The sequence below is a fragment of the Squalius cephalus genome, assembly GCF_949319135.1.
Source record: "Squalius cephalus genome assembly, chromosome: 15".
Taxonomy (NCBI): Eukaryota; Metazoa; Chordata; class Actinopteri; order Cypriniformes; family Leuciscidae; genus Squalius; species Squalius cephalus.
In genome coordinates, this window is record NC_137136.1 from 14,334,071 (window position 1) to 14,350,828 (window position 16,758).

General features: G+C 37.0%; 1 protein-coding gene across 1 annotated transcript; it reads left to right on the forward strand.

Annotated features, from left to right (window-relative positions):
• The first annotated feature begins 1,954 nt into the window (after nucleotides 1–1,954).
• Nucleotides 1,955–15,085, forward strand: LOC307172917 (soluble guanylate cyclase 88E-like). Its single transcript, XM_079895674.1, has 17 exons — nucleotides 1,955–2,022; nucleotides 3,499–3,692; nucleotides 3,787–3,919; nucleotides 4,738–4,912; nucleotides 6,895–6,986; nucleotides 7,093–7,350; nucleotides 7,514–7,655; nucleotides 9,328–9,453; nucleotides 9,727–9,847; nucleotides 10,430–10,559; nucleotides 10,742–10,888; nucleotides 11,091–11,237; nucleotides 11,973–12,129; nucleotides 12,299–12,408; nucleotides 12,576–12,665; nucleotides 14,063–14,181; nucleotides 14,604–15,085. The coding sequence occupies exons 2-17, from the start codon at nucleotides 3,565–3,567 to the stop codon at nucleotides 14,968–14,970; spliced, it is 2,442 nt and encodes an 813-aa protein (XP_079751800.1). The 5' UTR covers nucleotides 1,955–2,022; nucleotides 3,499–3,564; the 3' UTR covers nucleotides 14,971–15,085.
• The last annotated feature ends 1,673 nt before the right edge of the window (nucleotides 15,086–16,758 follow it).

A 16,758-nucleotide genomic window follows, 5' to 3' on the forward strand; every position in this document is an offset into this window, starting at 1 on the left:
ACAGACGCAGACGGGTATTCAGAATTCAGCTATGGGGCATAATGGCTTCGGGCTTGTCTGCCAAGAAATTTCCATATCCACAACGTGTGAATTATCCACATTGCCTTTGTATGGTCACGTTCCTATTAAATAAGCTGCAGACTCAATCCTATCTACAGGGACCACACAAATGATTTGCCAAATAGTGAGTTCATATTTGAAAATGTGGCAATATTTCCGTGAACTCATTCTAATCTGGTGGTAAATACGCACGCTCATTGAATTAACATTTATGAGTGAGTGAATACATTTTAGATATGATGATGGTATTTGCATTCTTCTCCACAGACTGGTCCTGAAAGTATCTGGCCTTATTATGCATAAAATCCATCAGTGTCAGACCACAGGATGTGCTGCCATGTACATGCATTAGTAATATTTTTGACTGTATTGTAAACACGATTCATCCATCATTCAGCAGTGGAGCAGCAGCACGCATTGCAGGCCGACAAACATAAAAGCATGTCATTGCAAGCGCACAAGTTCACAGTACCAGCTGTATGCTCAAGATGTTTGAAGGAGTTGTGCATCTTTAAATTATTCCATCTTTCTCATTTTATTACTTACGAAACAACAAATCAATAAAACATCTTATGTAATTCTTTAACCTGCCATAAGAATAAAACAGCAATTCTGCAGAGGTTTTCAGAGCATTGGCTTTGGAACCACATAAGCATGTCGTCCTCCCACACATCCATGCACACGCATTCACATATGCTGCATTCAGCACACACACACACAGCATCATAGCTCCTCTGAGAGCTCCTGATTTGCCTCACAGATAGACTGACATGGGATTTTTCGAAAGATTTCAGCATGAAGCTGAAATGCTAATGCAAACAAATGATCGAGGTATTTGTATGCACAATCCTCAGAGGCAAGAGTAAAAGTAACTCAGATGAAAAAGAGGGAAGGTTCTGCAGACAATCTCTCTAAAGTATTCATTTGAATATAACTGTGCATATGGGAGGTCACAGATTTTACTTAATATTTTGCAGGGTAGGTTTATGTTTGAATTTTAATTTCAGTATAGACATCCCTAAAAGTTGTGGCTAGTCGTAACTAACCACTTCTATTATACTCAAAATTTCAAATGGAATTGAAGAATACCGTTGAACAATTTAAAACTGACATTAAAACGATTTAAGAAAATAATATCTAAATGTACAATGTTCTTTTTTCTCTCTATATACTTTCTCTATATAACAAGTACTATTGTTTGCACAATTTGCTTGGTAAATAATAAAAAAAAATATTACACAGAAAAAGATACAATTCATCAAATACTTGAATATTTACATCGGGGCAAGCTGTCACAATGGATACAAATGTTTGTGCACTCAACAGCTAGGGCTACAGCAAAAAATAGGTTGATACAATGAAAATATTCTTAAATAAGAGTTTTGAACAAGGTGTTTAAAAACAACATCTAGTAGTCACTGGGATAGCTAGCCCTTGTGATACCCCTGATCTCAGTCATGTTTATCACAGACATTGTGTCCTACCGTAACTGTACACTCATGCATAGAGAGAAAGAAGTAGCCTACCATAAATAAACAAGAATGAGAAACCTTACTTGTGGACTTTATGGATATGACCCCTTTTTAAATAGACTACAGAGAGACTAAGTGAGAGATAGAGGCTGATATGAGCTGAGAGGTTTTTCTTGGGTGACTGGAAACAAAGACATGCTAATTATTGGCTTGTGATGAAACTACAGGAACACAATTCACGCTTCTCAGGTGACAGGTCCATTCCCCACACACCACTAATTGCACTGTCAAGCGCTCAGTTTCTATATCTATCTATCTATCTATCTATCTATAGAGGATTGCCTCCATCGCGCTATGATTGGATATGATCGGTTATGACTACTAAATATGATTGTTTCGTGGCTAAGATAAATCCCGCCTCTTGTTTTCGTGCGCATGAGTTGGCCTGAATGAAGACAATGAAGGCGTTAATGAGAGGATTAATTAAAAAGTAAGTAAACAACTAATCCATTTAGATATCACCGCTTGTCACCGATGTCAACGTCAAAGTCAAACTTGAAATGGCCTGAAAACATGATGACTGTGGGGGGTTTTAGTGATCAATCAGCTTGGGGAAATTAAAGGTAGGCTAGCCTAAGTTAACGTTACATCTTCGTGTCTGTGACCAGCTTGATGACTGCTGAAAATAAGTTGACCATTAAAAAGAAAAGCTGAACATTAGTTCACAAATAATATTGTTTAATTTGTTACTGCCTTTAGTTATTTTGGAATAAATGTAAACAATCGTAAAACTACTAACTTGAATAAATATAGGCTACATAGGCTAGCTAGTGTAAAAATACAAAATAGAATTGTATTTGGTCTTTTTTATATAATGTTTATTTAACCAGGAAAATTAAGTGTAACAGGGACATAAAGTTACATTTGATATTGATACAAAAAAAATGTGAGGACTTTGCCTCCTCATTTTAAAACACCACCGTACACCACTGGTGTGTGTTTGTGTGTGTGCGTGTGACATATATAGGATACATATGATGTAAGCCATTTATTTTTGTTGGAAAACAATGAAAATAAGTCGTTAGTAAAGGGCAACAGCCTAGTCAGTCATTTTGCTGCTTTCAGCGTTCAAGTCAATAGCTTAACGACGCTGTGTCAACAGTGGCCCCTAGCGGATACTGAGAGTAATGCACAAAGAGACAGTCGTATTTTGACGAGAAGGGCATAGACTAAAAAAATAGGAGAAGGGTTAATAATGAATTTTTAATGAAATCTTTTATTTACTTTAAAGTTATTTAAAATCCGCGAATGAACAATGGAACAATTTATTCACTTAATTTATCCACCATAACTATAATATAGTTATACAAGGATAATAACAGTTTTTATTTTAAAACAAGTCATAAACTGCTAAATAGCAGCTAAATAAGCAAGATAAATCGTGTCTTAAGGAAACTCTATAGGTTTTTAAAATGGTTAGCTGATGATTAGCTTAGTACAAACAATAGAAGTCAATAGCAAGTCATTCATAATATAAAAACAAATGTGTGTGTGTGTGTGTGTGTGTGATTTGTTTGAAAGCCGGTTTATTAAGAGACTAAAAATATCTAATTTCACACATAAAAAGGGCAAAACTTTAGGGTTAATTTATAGCATGTTGTTTAGCACCTGCCACGAACATACCCCTGCTCTCTTGTTTTAGTCCATGTGGCCATTGTACTGACAGAAATGAGTATGAAGTGCTTCAGGTGCCAAAAACAGGTGTTTAAAGATAAAGATAGTGTGAGAGAGTGGGGGGGGGGGGTAGCTTTAGCCAAATTCAGACTCATCTACACATTACACAGGACTGAGGTCTGCAGGTAAGCCACATACATTTACTCTTACTTGTTTATGCATCTCATTGATTTTTGCCATATAAAAGCTGGACTAAAAGCCTCTTGATGTCCATGAAGCATCTCTGATCCAGGTTGAGCTCTCTTCAGACTGACCATATTTCTGGGGCAGCATACTGGAGGTTCCAAACCCCCTGAAGATGTATGGCCTGTATTTGGAAGCGGTGAATGACTACATTAATGAATCATATGGAGAGGACGTATGGAGGCTAATCGAGGCCAGAGCAGAGATCCCGCACCTCAAATTTGTTCGCCACCAGATGTACAAGTAAGTCCTGAAAGTGCAGAGTCACATATCTGATTAATTAAGTGCCATAGATTGCATCTAGCTAATTCAACAATGCTTCTGTTTATTATTCCAGCGATAATCTGATCCTAAGATTGGCTAAGGCAGCTGGTGAGGTTTTAGGAAAAACTCACGATGAGCTGATGTACGCTTTCGGGGTCTACATGGTCAAGCGGATAGGAAACTATGGATATGAGAGGATCTTAAAGGTGATTTTCAAGCACGGTAGACTCTGTATGAGACAGGTACTCATTTAGATAATCATTCAAAGGTTTTGGGTCGGTAAGATTTTTTGGTTTCATTTTATTTTGATGGTCCCTTTAACACATGGTAGGGTTAGGGTTCAAATAAGTTGACATGTAGTTGCAAAGTTACTTGTAGTCAGTGGAATATCTGTTGAAGGACCATCACAATAAAGTCTTACCATTTTTTTTTTAATTGGTCAATTGTGAAAGTAAAGACTTTTACATTTATAAAAAAAATTTATTTCAAATCAAATGTTGTTCTTTTGAACTTTCTATTCTTCAAAGAATCCTGGAAAAAAATGTATCATAGTTTCCACGAAAATATTAAGCGGCACAACTGTTTCAACATTGAGTAATGATGCTGAAAATTCAGCTTTAACATCACAAGAATAAATTACATTTTACAATATATTAAAATAGAAAATAGTAATTTCAAATTTTAATAATATTTCACAATATTACAGTTTTTACTGTATTGTTTTGATTAAATAAATGCAGCTTTGATGAGCATAAGAGGTTTTAATAGTATAATAAAACTATTTTAAATATAGGCTACTCTTTAATTGTTTTTTTAATAAACTGTCTTAGCCTCTATTTAAAAAGAATTATGATTTATTGCTATATCATTAAAAAAACGAAAACATCTTACCAACCTCAAACTTGCAGGTAGTGTATGACATTTTTTCTTCTATTTTTCTTTATTGGGCTTTTCTCAATGGACAATTGTATAATTGTACACATTTTACATAGCTTTTTAATCTCTTTTAATATCTTTGTCTCAGGTACTGGGGCGCAATGTACGAGATTTCATCAATGAGCTGGATAACCTGCATGAGTACTTCCGTTTCTCTTTCCCAAAAGTCCAGCCTCCCAGTTTCTGTGTTGAGGAAGAATGTGAAACAAGTCTTACCCTGCACTACCGTTCAACAAGGAAAGGATTCACACAGTTTGTCAAAGGTAATAGTGCTACTGTAAGTGTAGTATTCAGACCAGCAGCACGACTGCAAGTGTGACATTGATTTTAAACAACAGTTCAATAAACAACAAATCAAAAACATACATTCAGACAGTATTGGCAGTTACTTCATTAAAAAAAAAGTCAAAGCAGAATTAAATATTGGGCATCTCAGAGCAACAGAAAGTGATGTTTCGCTCCTGAACGAATCGAGTGGATGAATGATTATATCATATGATTCACATATAAGGCTGCATTTACACTTGGCATTAATATGCGACCTGTATCCGGATGTTGTCCACATACACATTGAAAAGTTTCTGATCGGAATGTTATCCGATCAGCGTGTCCTGGTCCAGAGGTAGTCAAGGATGCATTGTGATCAGATCTCAGTGAAATGTAAACGCAATCCAGCCATCGTATCTACATTCAGAGGGCGACGTCATATAAATCCCCGCCCAGTCTCCCCACGTGGCTATCAGAAAATAATGGCTAGATGCAGTTTAGACAAGAAATTAAACTTATTTGAACCTTACAATAAACGTCAATCTTTAAAACAGTTTATTTAGACTCGCATGATACTGTGTGTATAATGTTTCATTTTAATTGTGCAACATTATCTGAATGAGGCGATCGCCTGTACAATCACAGTCAGTCATGAGATCAGAGAAATAATCGGAATACACTTTTTATTTTTTTATTTTTTAAATGTTGAATGTTTTTATTGTTTCAGCATGTTTATTACTCTCACATTTCTGTCAATATAGTCATTGCACGCTTTAACCTTAAACCCTGATGATCGATGATGTGACTTGTTTAACATGATCAACCCAGTTATTTTTGTATGATCAACTCTGTAAGTATTTCTTCGTTCAAAAAACTATGTCGTGCCACAGACCTAATTTAAATATTATGGAGGAAACAGAAATCTGATCGGTTATCCAGATACAGAGGCTACTTAATGTAAACGCGTCATGTCCTGATCTGCTAGATCGGATCACGGTGATCGCATGTTAATGCCAAGTGTAAACGCAGCCTAAAGGCCCGTTCACACCAAGCACGATAACTATAAAGATAACGATAAAGATAACTATATATGCGTCCACACCAACGACCGATAACGGTCTTTTTATTCTAAGCACGCGCGCGCCCGGATGATCCAGATCCATTTTAAATGCGCGAGACCTTTAAATTAGAGTGGATTCTGATTGGCTGTCAGTGTTTTATCGTTCGACAGCTGGAAAAAAATCGTTCTGAAAGTGATCCCAACGATATCGTTCCTCATATCTTTATCGTTATAGTTGTGGTGTGAACTCTGTTATTCTTTAATATGGAGAACGATTTTTAGAATTATATCTTTATCGTTATCTTTATAGTTATCGTCCTTGGTGTGAACGGGCCTTAAGTCGCTTGTTTCATTCCTAAATTAATCAGAACAAATGAATGATTCAATGAGTCACTTGAGTCATTCAAACAGTAGCCTGTTGCCACCTACTGGCGTAACAATGTAACCTGAAGAAAGAGTCACCAGTAATGCAAAGTCAAGGCCCAGAATGAACTTTTAACAATAATAAAAAGTACAGGCCACGTATTAAGATTTCCACCTGATTACACCAAGTTACAACTAATATAATTTACATCCAAAAATTGTACATCTGAGACAAATCGTTTTCCTACTGAGCCTCCTTACATTTGCTTAATAAATATGCTGTATACATCATTTACTGAATGAACAGTTACCATATTAAGAGGATGAGCATAATGGTGACCTCTGCATGCGTGCTTTCTGAAACTGCATATTAAAATTCTTGAGAGATGTGCAACATTATTAAATAATGATCTCAAAGTGAAGTTTAGATAATTGAGATGTGGTAAAATAATGTTTGACTAGATCTTACACAATAAAAGCTGGTCAGCCAAAGTGTTTGTAGCCTCAGGCTGTTTAACATTTTTTAAAAAAAAGTCTGTTGTGGATCCTCTGTAGGGCAGCTCTCTCAGGTGGGTCGACAGTTTTACAACACAGATATTGAGGTGGAGATTCTGTCCAAAGAGGAAACAGAGAAAATGACATATGTGGTAAGAGTCCAAACAGACGAGACATTTACCTTCCTCTGTATACACAAACCCGGCTCTGTTATTCTTTATTTCTCACATTTCTGATCTTCTCACTCTCTCTCTGAAGGTGTACAAGATGAATTTTGACAATGCTGCGTTTAAGCACCGTATGCCCCAGCAGAAAACAGCTCCAGGCTATGAGAAACTGCCCATGAAGAGAGGAATCTTTTTTGACATGTTCCCCTTCAGCGTAATATTCCGTAGGGACATGACCATGTATTGGATAGGAGATGGCTTGAAAGAGGTGTTTTCTGATCTGCAGGGTAAAAAGGTCAATGAGGAGTTTACCCTGGTGCGACCCATGCTGGAATTCAGCTGGGATAATGTGAGTGAACTGGAGGGTTGGAGAATAGATCCAAAGCAGCATAAAAGTAACAACCAACAACATAAAGATGAGGCGTTTAAAAAAAAAAAATGTTCATGCATTCTTTTCATGCTCTTGGCATTTGTGTCCTGAAAAGGTGCTTTGTTGGTGTGTGCTCTTTCAGATCTACACCCACCTCAACAATGTGTTTGAACTGCTGTCTAAGGCTGTGGTGGAGAGCAAACAGAAGGTCAACATCCCTAAACTCAACAAAGAAGAACCAGAGGAGAAAGAGGAGAGTGAAAAACCTAAAAAAGAAGAGCGAGGTACAGTGCTTATTCTGTATTGGTTAAACCATTTGTACACTCACTGTGAGATCAAATCTGTGGAATTCTGCAGAATAGATTATATTAGGGTCAAATGTGTGACAAAAATGATCACGTTAAATAAAGATAATAGGAGTCAGTGACATGATTCACTCAAGCAAAGGTCAGCAAGAAATAGATATTTTAAAGAAATTAATGCTTTATTCTTCATTCGATTAAATTGATCAAAAGTTACAGTAAAGATTTACATTGTTACGAAAACATTTATTTTATTTTTCTATTCTATTTTAAATCTGAAGAAATGTATTATGGCTCTTGCCAAAATTTTAATCAATTCAACTATTTTCAACAATTAAAATAATAAGAAATGAAAATAATTATTACAACTGTGACACTCACTTTTTTAGAACCATTAAATTTAAACTTTTCGTGAAACTGGTATAAAGGATTTTCTAAATCATATGAAACCAACATGAGCACAAAGAGGACATTTCTAAAGAACTTGGCATGTTTTAAACTAGATTATTATTTAGATAAGTGCTGCACGATTAATCATATCGCAATCGCGATGTCAAGCCTACGCGATTATATGACGCAAAATGCTGCGATTTTATATTAAATAAACAAATTAGCGCTGTTAACGCAATTAACGCAGCATCTGTTAATTTTTGGCATCTCTGACAGCAATCTCTGACAGCAGCGGCTGGTCTTAAAGGGACAGTACACAGTAGCCACTAATTATATCGCTAAAGTTAATCAAAGAACAAAGGGAACAGAGAAAAACACTCACTGCTCTTGACTAAAGAACTTTTTTCTTTAGGCAGATTATCACTAATCTGTGTGTGCATTTATTTTCCTTAAAAACCAAGCAAGTTGACTCATGAAACCATTTGTTTATTATATCGCATATCGCAATCGCAATATTGACCTCAATTATCGCAATATGACATTTTGCCCAAATCGTGCAGCCCTAATTTAGATTTGTCCTTCAACACACACACACACTCATATACTGTATACACATACACAGAGAATTCTTCGCTCATTATATTCCATGCCTAATAATAGCTAAAGCCACACTGACCAGTCAGAACAAGAACCGCAGCGGTGTTGACATCAGAAGTCAGATACATTTATAGCATGTAAGCATTCACATCCTTTCACAAACTGCTCTGAGACACAAGGGGTTGAGGATCCAAATGCAGCTTTATTTGGGCAATCCAGAATCAAAATCTATATAGCAGGCGAGGGTCAAAACCACAGGGCAAACAATCCAGATAATAACAGAGTCCAAGACACAGGCAAATCCTGGGAGACAAGCAGAAGATCAAAACCATGAAACAGAAAACCAGAAAATAACACACAGAATGCAGTGTGACAAGATACAAGACTTTGCAATGAGTGACTGAATAAACAGGGCTTATATAGACAAAGTTAACAAGGGTAATAGAAGTGATAAAACAAAAATGAGTCCAGGCAATGGTTTATGGTAAGTGTAGTTCATGATGGGAAAGGCCAAGAAGACGAGAGGAGTGGAAATCAAGGGCACTCCAGCTGGTGGATGTAATGCATCTAACCATCTAGCCTACACAGATCTACACGGATTAAAGCAGATAATGTCCTTAAACATCTCATGCTGACTTCTGTGACTGTGCCTCTGCTGCTCTCTCAGATATTAAAGTGATGGAGGAAATGAAGGGGACAGATCAGGAATACAGCGGCACTCTGACTCAGTACAACAGCTCGCCTAATTCTGGAGGAGAGGACATCGAGCTGCTGGCTTTTCAGACCGTCACCGGTTAGACACATTACAGAAAAGTGATGCTCTGAATGAGTTCCACTGGCATCTTTCTAGACATTGTTTTATGCTTTTGGAAAACATTCAAGAAAAGAACACTTCTGTGGCATAACTCTGATCCAAGACAACATTGAGAAATTCTATAGTCAATGAGATTAAAATCATTATTTAAAGTGTTTTGGGGACCTCAGAAAGTGCCTCTAGTCTTGATCAGCCAAAGGAATCCAAATCTTCTGTCTATGCAATGAAAAATTAAACTTCTCTCTTGTTCAGGAAAGTGCAGTGAAACCATATTTGAAGACATGCGGGAGCCCCCTAAAAAGCCTCTCCACCTCAAGGGCCAGATGAAGTACGTCCCTCAGTGGGACTCCCTCATCTTTCTAGGAACTCCCATGTAAGCTTTCATAATCTCACACATTTACAACATTGTAGTCTGAGCTAATGGAAAACATTAATTTAGTTGTTACCACATAAAACTGACAATCAATAGTTCTCTGCCAAGTCATTTCAAAGGGACCAAATATTCTCGCAGCCTTTTTAGTCATTATTTATTTTGAAATGACCATTTTCCATTCTCTCTCTGACAGAATTGGACATCATCTAACACTGCAGCAAAAATGTTAAGCATACAAAAGCAACAAATATGTCCTTAAAAACAAGCATGTTGTAAATAAAAAGTTACTAAATGACTTTAAAGTTACTAAGCCCATTTATTTTACTATCTTGACTATGCACAATTATATAGGTTCTTTCCCCCTACTGTCCATGTCCCGATCAGAACAGACCTGCCAGTTGAGTAGTACTTATCTATATAATTTAAATCCTGTTTTCCATATGAGCCCTTTAAAATGTGTAGTAATAAGTCTTGTCAGATCTGTCTGTAGAAACAGTTTAACTGCAGAAAGAAAACTGTTTTTATAAAAAGATTACAGTTACATGTTGTAGTCTTTATTAAAACATATTCTCCTTTGTACAGTATTGAGACAGTGGAGGATATGATAAAAATGGGTGTTTACGTCAATGATTTAAACCTGCACGACTCGAGCAGAGAGCTCATCCTGGCTGGAACACAGCAATCAGCAGAGCTGCAACTGGCACTTGACCAGGTATACATGTCACACTGATGCCACCGAGCCCAAAATCCCATCCTTAAAGAGACACATTTTATTTAAAATGAAGAAATTATGCAGCAGAATTTCCAGTATGGACTGACTCAAGTCTATTAAGCTGAGTCTGGTGTTACTGCATCTAGAAATGACAGGCCGATCTCTGACTTTGCCTCCTACAGGAGCAGCAGAAATATGCACAGCTGCAGGAGATCATTAAAAAACTGGATGAGGAGAAGAAGAGAGGAGACTCCCTGCTGTATGCCATGATACCCAAAGCAGTGGCGGACAGACTGCGCAAGGGAATCACAGCCCTGGAGACATGTCAGGTACACACAAACCCACCCATTAAACACACTTCTAAACACAAAAAAACACACAAATTTAAATGAAGTTCACTCAGTATAGACTGACCATTGAGATCAAAATCTCAAGAGGGTTAATGAAATACGATGAACAGCACTTTATTTTTTCCTCTAGTGCTGTCCTGCTGTTATTAAGCACTGTTCTTGATCTGTTATCTCCCTCCAGGTGTTCCCAGACGTGACCATCCTGTTCAGCGATGTGGTGAAGTTTAATGAGATCTGTATCCACATCAGCCCCATGCAGGTGGTGGACATGCTAAACGAGATCTACATCGTTTTTGACACACTCAGCGAGAAGCACAATGTTTATAAGGTAACATAAGGAACTCCAACAAAGGCAACTTTTCCACTGACACAACATGTTCTTTCATTTTTTTCACAAGGGAGGCACGATGTATATCACTACCATATCGGCTATCGCCCTAAATATCGCCAATAGTTATTTCTATTTTAATATATTTTAAAATGGAAATGTAAAAATGGAAGTCTTCAGTGTCACATGATGCATTAGAAATCATTCTACTGATTTGCTCAAGAAACATTACTTATAAATATCAATGTTGAAAACAGTTGTGCTGCTTCATGTGGAAACCATGATGCATTTTTTCAAAATTCCAAAAGACCAGCATTTATTTTAAAAAGAAATCTTTTGTATCATTATATGTATCAATTTAATACATCCTTGCTGAATAAAAAAATTGATTTCCTTTTTCTTATCGTACTGACCCCAAACTTTTAAACAGAAGTATTTGTAATATTTGGCAAATCTCAAAATGAATAACCATTTATTATACTGTAACGTTACATTATAAATGTCTTTAATATCGACCATTGCCTAAAAATAATTTTGGATGTAAATACTGGTAAATACCAGAAAATATCAGCTTGGTGGTATCTGCCAGAATTTTTATATCTATGCATCCCTATTTTTTAATAAAACGTTCTAATTTCTAATTAAGTACAGTACCTTTCATCTTTATTGTCATTTTTAAAGCGCTTCAAATTGAGTGCGTAATGAAACTCTCAACTAATGCTCTTGCTCACTCAGGTGGAGACCATTAGGGATGCCTACATGGTGGTGGCAGGTGTGCCCAATAAAACCACATTTCATGCCCACCACATCTGTGACATGGCTCTAGATATGTTGAGCTCCATTGATCACCTAAAAGACCCCTCCACCGGGGACAACATCCAGATCCGTGTTGGTAGGTGCACCCGGACTCACACAGTATCCCAATCAGTATCTCAAATCAACAACCCTTTCATGTGATGTATTCATAATTTGTATGCGTGCCACATAATGTAAGAACATGATTTACACATTTTAAACTCTTCATGCTCCAGCTTAAGGCTTTTGTTTTGGTCTTCACACAGGCATTCACTCTGGAATGGTGGTGGCAGGGGTGGTGGGTCTGAAAATGCCCAGGTATTGTATGTTTGGAGACACTGTGAACACGGCTTCTCGGATGGAGTCAAATGGCGTGGTGGGCCACTTTCTTATGCTGTACTGAGACTAGAAATGAACAGCCTAAAATAACTATACAAAACTGTCTTATCATGAAATAAATAATGAGTGATTTTGAATGATATTTTACAGGGAATACAGTTAATTAAACAGCTAATTTTACTCTCTCTCTTTCTGTGCGGCTAGGGCATGCAAATCCACATCAGTCAAACCACCAAAGACCATCTGGAGCATGAGCCGTACATCATTGAGGAACGTGGAAAGATTTTTGTTAAGGTACTACAGTACATAATTATCATCCCCAACATCTTCACTGTCATTATCAACAATGTTATGCACATTAAAACTTCTAAAACTATGTACACCAATGAAACGTTGTTTTTTAAGAAGTCTTTTATGGCCACCAAGACTGCATTTATTTCAGCAGAAATACAGTAAAATAGAATTATTGTGAAATATTATAATAATTTTAACTAACTGTTTTCTATTTTAATATATTTTAAAAAGTAATTTATTCCTTTGATGGCAAAGCTGAATTTTCAGCTTTCTGTCTTCGGTGTCACATGATCCTTCAGAAATCATTCTAATATGCTGATTTGGTGCTCAAGTAACATTACTAATTATTATGAATGTTGAAAACAGGCTGCTTAATATTTTTTTTAGAAATCGTGATCATTTATTTCCAAGATTCTTTGATTAAAAGAACCTTCAAAAGCAAAAAATGTTTAATACAATTTTTGCTGTCACTTTTGATCAGTTTAAAGCATTCCTTTCTGAATAAAAGAATTCAATACTTTTAAACAAAAATCTTACTGACCCTAAATTTCCAATGGTAGTGTATATATACAGTAAGAGTTCACAATCATAACATAGCATAACATAGTCCGGGCCTAAAAATTTCTTTCAGAGCCACAGTTTAATCCAAGACTTCCATGGACCAAAGTCTTACCCAAAAACAGTTGCATTCAGCAATATAAATGCTCAACCCGATCCATGTGTAGTAAAACATTTATTAGCCTATTTAAATGGCTTCATATCATGTAAGTGTACATGACAGTAAGTGTAAGGGAGGCTAGCTAGTAAAGAGCTGTGCGAGTAAACCTCACTTCCCTGGCCTTAAGATGTGCACTAGCGATGGACGCTAGAGGCTGCGGTCTTAAGCGCCCTTGTTACCTACCATGCTGGAGATGCTGGTTCGAATCTGGCTTGGCGTGTTATGAGTAGAATTGGAAGGGTTACATTGCTGCCGTGACCCGGATGGGAATGGGGTTTAGGGGGTGAGTGTAACTGAGGCCAGCTGTGCCGGAAAAACCCCATGACACTAGAGGCTGTGTTCTTTAGCATCCTTGTTAGAGCACCCGCCTTCCTTGCTGGAGATGCCGGTTCCAATCCCACTCGGAGCGGAAAGAGTAGTAGGAGGCCAGTTAGTAAAGAGCTGTGCGAGTAAACCTCACTTCCCTGGCCTCAAGAGGTGCACTAGAGGCTCCCATGCCGGGAATGCTAGTTTAAATCCCCCCTAGAGAGGTGTGAGTAGAACCGGAGGGGTTACTTAAGCGTTATGTCTAAAAGTACCAGTAACTTACTTTTTTTTTTTTTTTTTTTATGACTTTATATTACTCGTACTGCAAGCAAATAAAGTGGTGTGAAATCAACTGTAATCCCTCTTGATTCAGGGTAAAGGTTATATGAAGACATACTGGCTGAAGGGAAAGCAAGATCTGTCATTTAAGACTCCAGCAGAGCTCAGATACTGCAATGAGCAGAAGGACTCAGAGGACAGAAGCTCAAATGGGTGAGTTTGGAAAAACACAAGTCAAAGCACAACAACTATGTGATCTACACTGCTGAAAAAAAGACCAGAATTCTAGTAGATTTACAAAACTTAGCTGGTGAAACTGGTTGAAAAGCATCATGGCTGACCAAGGACGTTTTGCTAGTCAAAAAGCACTAGAGGGGACACTAGCATACCAGCAAACACAAAACATAATGCAGGTAGCTGGTTTAGCTGGTAAGCGAATATCTTTCGCATCATATTCTCTGTCATTTATAATGAATCATTTTGATGCTTTAAACATGATGATATGACTTACCTGCCATAGGCCATAACCTTATACCTTTCAATTCATCATGTTTTTCCATCTTCCAGAAAAATATCCTGACAGAATGCTTAACAGTTGTGTTTCTGTCTTCCATCTTAAATGTAATTTCGTTCAGGTCCACTTGCACCAACAGCAAACATTCCCCATCAAACCGGAACACCCCCAATGAGGAGCAGGCTGAGGGCAAGCCCACTCCCACTGACCTGCCCCCTGATGCCCTACCAGCACTAGAGGGCGCTCCAGACCCAAACACATTCACCAATGAGTCCCAGCAGGACAAAGAAAAGGTTAAAAAGACAAAGAATAACAAAGAAGGGAAGGTAGAAAATGCTTTGGGTAATGTGCAGGAAAGCACTCCGCCTGCTGGCGGCCAGGAGAATGCAGCTACAGAGCTTAACAACAAAAAGCACAGTTTCAGAAGCCAGTACTCACGATTACCAGCGAACCTCCCCATGCGAAGTACAGCCTGCAATTTGCTGTAAATATCCAGGGGGAGATTTATAAAATAGTACTTATTATATTAGTGAATCTTTCCAGCTTGAATTTTAAAAGCAAATTTTGGGAATAAATCTGGTGAATAATGCTGACTTATTTTTTAATGCAGACTTCTTCTTAATGTCAAGATAAGATACTACTTTGTGTCAGAAAGAAAAATACTAAATTCCATGATGCATTTGGTCACAATTTGACAGTAAATCGAAAATAAGAGAGGATGTCCAAAGTGCAGTTCGGCTGCTACTTCCTCTTTAAAAAGTTTGAATAACTGTATTTGAATGTTTTATTTAAAGTAACAGATGCGATATATTAAAATCGATCTATTGAGTATTTTATTATAACATTTGCATGTACAGTTAGGACATTTATGTTAATCTTTAGAGAGGTTCACTATGATACAGTAGATGTGCCGAATCCCTGTATTCATTCGGTTACTGTAACAACAGTGAGTTTGTTGTATATCTAAAATGTTAAATGTAATTGTTTACAGATTACGTTTGAATTCATTGTTTGATGAGCACTGTAAAATTACCATGAAACACATACTTTGCTTAGAGAGCAAACATATCAGATAATCTCAAGTGACCTAAATAAAGCATGTGAACACATTCACCCGAAGACATACACCTATGTTCAGACAGGCCTACACACACATGCACACACACACACTCACACACACGTAAACAAAAGGAGATACCAGATAAACCAGGAAACAAACACTAGCATCATACTTAGAACGTGACGTATTTCCAATGCTATAAGTTCATTGTTACTGTCAAGTAAGTCTGCTTAGACTCAAAAAAGGAAGAACACAAATGATATAAGAAAATGCAACAGAAATCTGAAAATGTGTTGAACCTGATCAAACATGTGTTTTTTTTTTTGTGTGTGTGTTTTTATCAGATTAAGGCCGTCATGGCATTTACATTATCGCAAATATCACAAAGTTAAATTCATCAAACTGAACTGGATACTCATTGCTTTATCTGTGAAACACTTTACACATTCGCACATACACAACATGTCAGATATCATTCAGCGATAAAGAGGAAGCCATCAGGAAACCACTTAAGCGACACTTCCTGTCTGTTGCCTTGGAGACGAACTTAATTCTTACTTTGCCCGAACGCTCTTAGCTTTGCAGAAAAACACAGATGTCATGTTTTCAGCCTCAATCTCACAACTGAAAGAGAAAGCTGTTGTAACTTGAGAATTCAGCTGATAGACCTAACCTATACTACAGATTGTAAACAACACTTTTATTAGTCGAGTCAGATGCATCGATTCCTTTTTTAGTCCATTATTATATGCATTAGGGCTTAAGTCCAGATGGTTTCCATTCAGATAGCAGGCAGATAAGCAGCCATTTTTAGTAAGGACATTACCAATGCACAGACATTAGCCCTGAGGGTGTCTTTCTATGACACAGGATCAATTAATTGTACAGCAATTTCTAATGTTTGTGAATAAACAATGAAGTTTGCACAAGAAAAGGGCAAATAAAGTCATGTTATCACCCAGCTCTCCCACCAGTCTCTGTGTGTGTAATAATTGGTTGTTAGGCCTCTAAAATGAAATGGAGTATATAAAATAATCAACTGCTTTAGAACATAATATGTTCAGTTATGAAGGGATGTTTGTGTATGAGGATGTATCCTGTGTTGTGAGTATTTTTAACCTTGTGGATATATATATATATATATATATATATATATATATATATATATATATATATATATATATATATATATATATTTTTTTTTTTTTTTTTTTTT

Excerpts from the sequence above, each read along its gene's own strand:
- LOC307172917 (XM_079895674.1), top strand. The coding sequence starts at position 3,565 with ATGTATGGCCTGTATTTGGAAGCGGTGAATGACTACATTAATGAATCA. Across the intron at positions 4,913-6,894 it reads ATTCACACAGTTTGTCAAAG|GGCAGCTCTCTCAGGTGGGT; the intron begins GTAATAGTGCTA and ends GATCCTCTGTAG. Across the intron at positions 10,889-11,090 it reads CAGCCCTGGAGACATGTCAG|GTGTTCCCAGACGTGACCAT; the intron begins GTACACACAAAC and ends ATCTCCCTCCAG.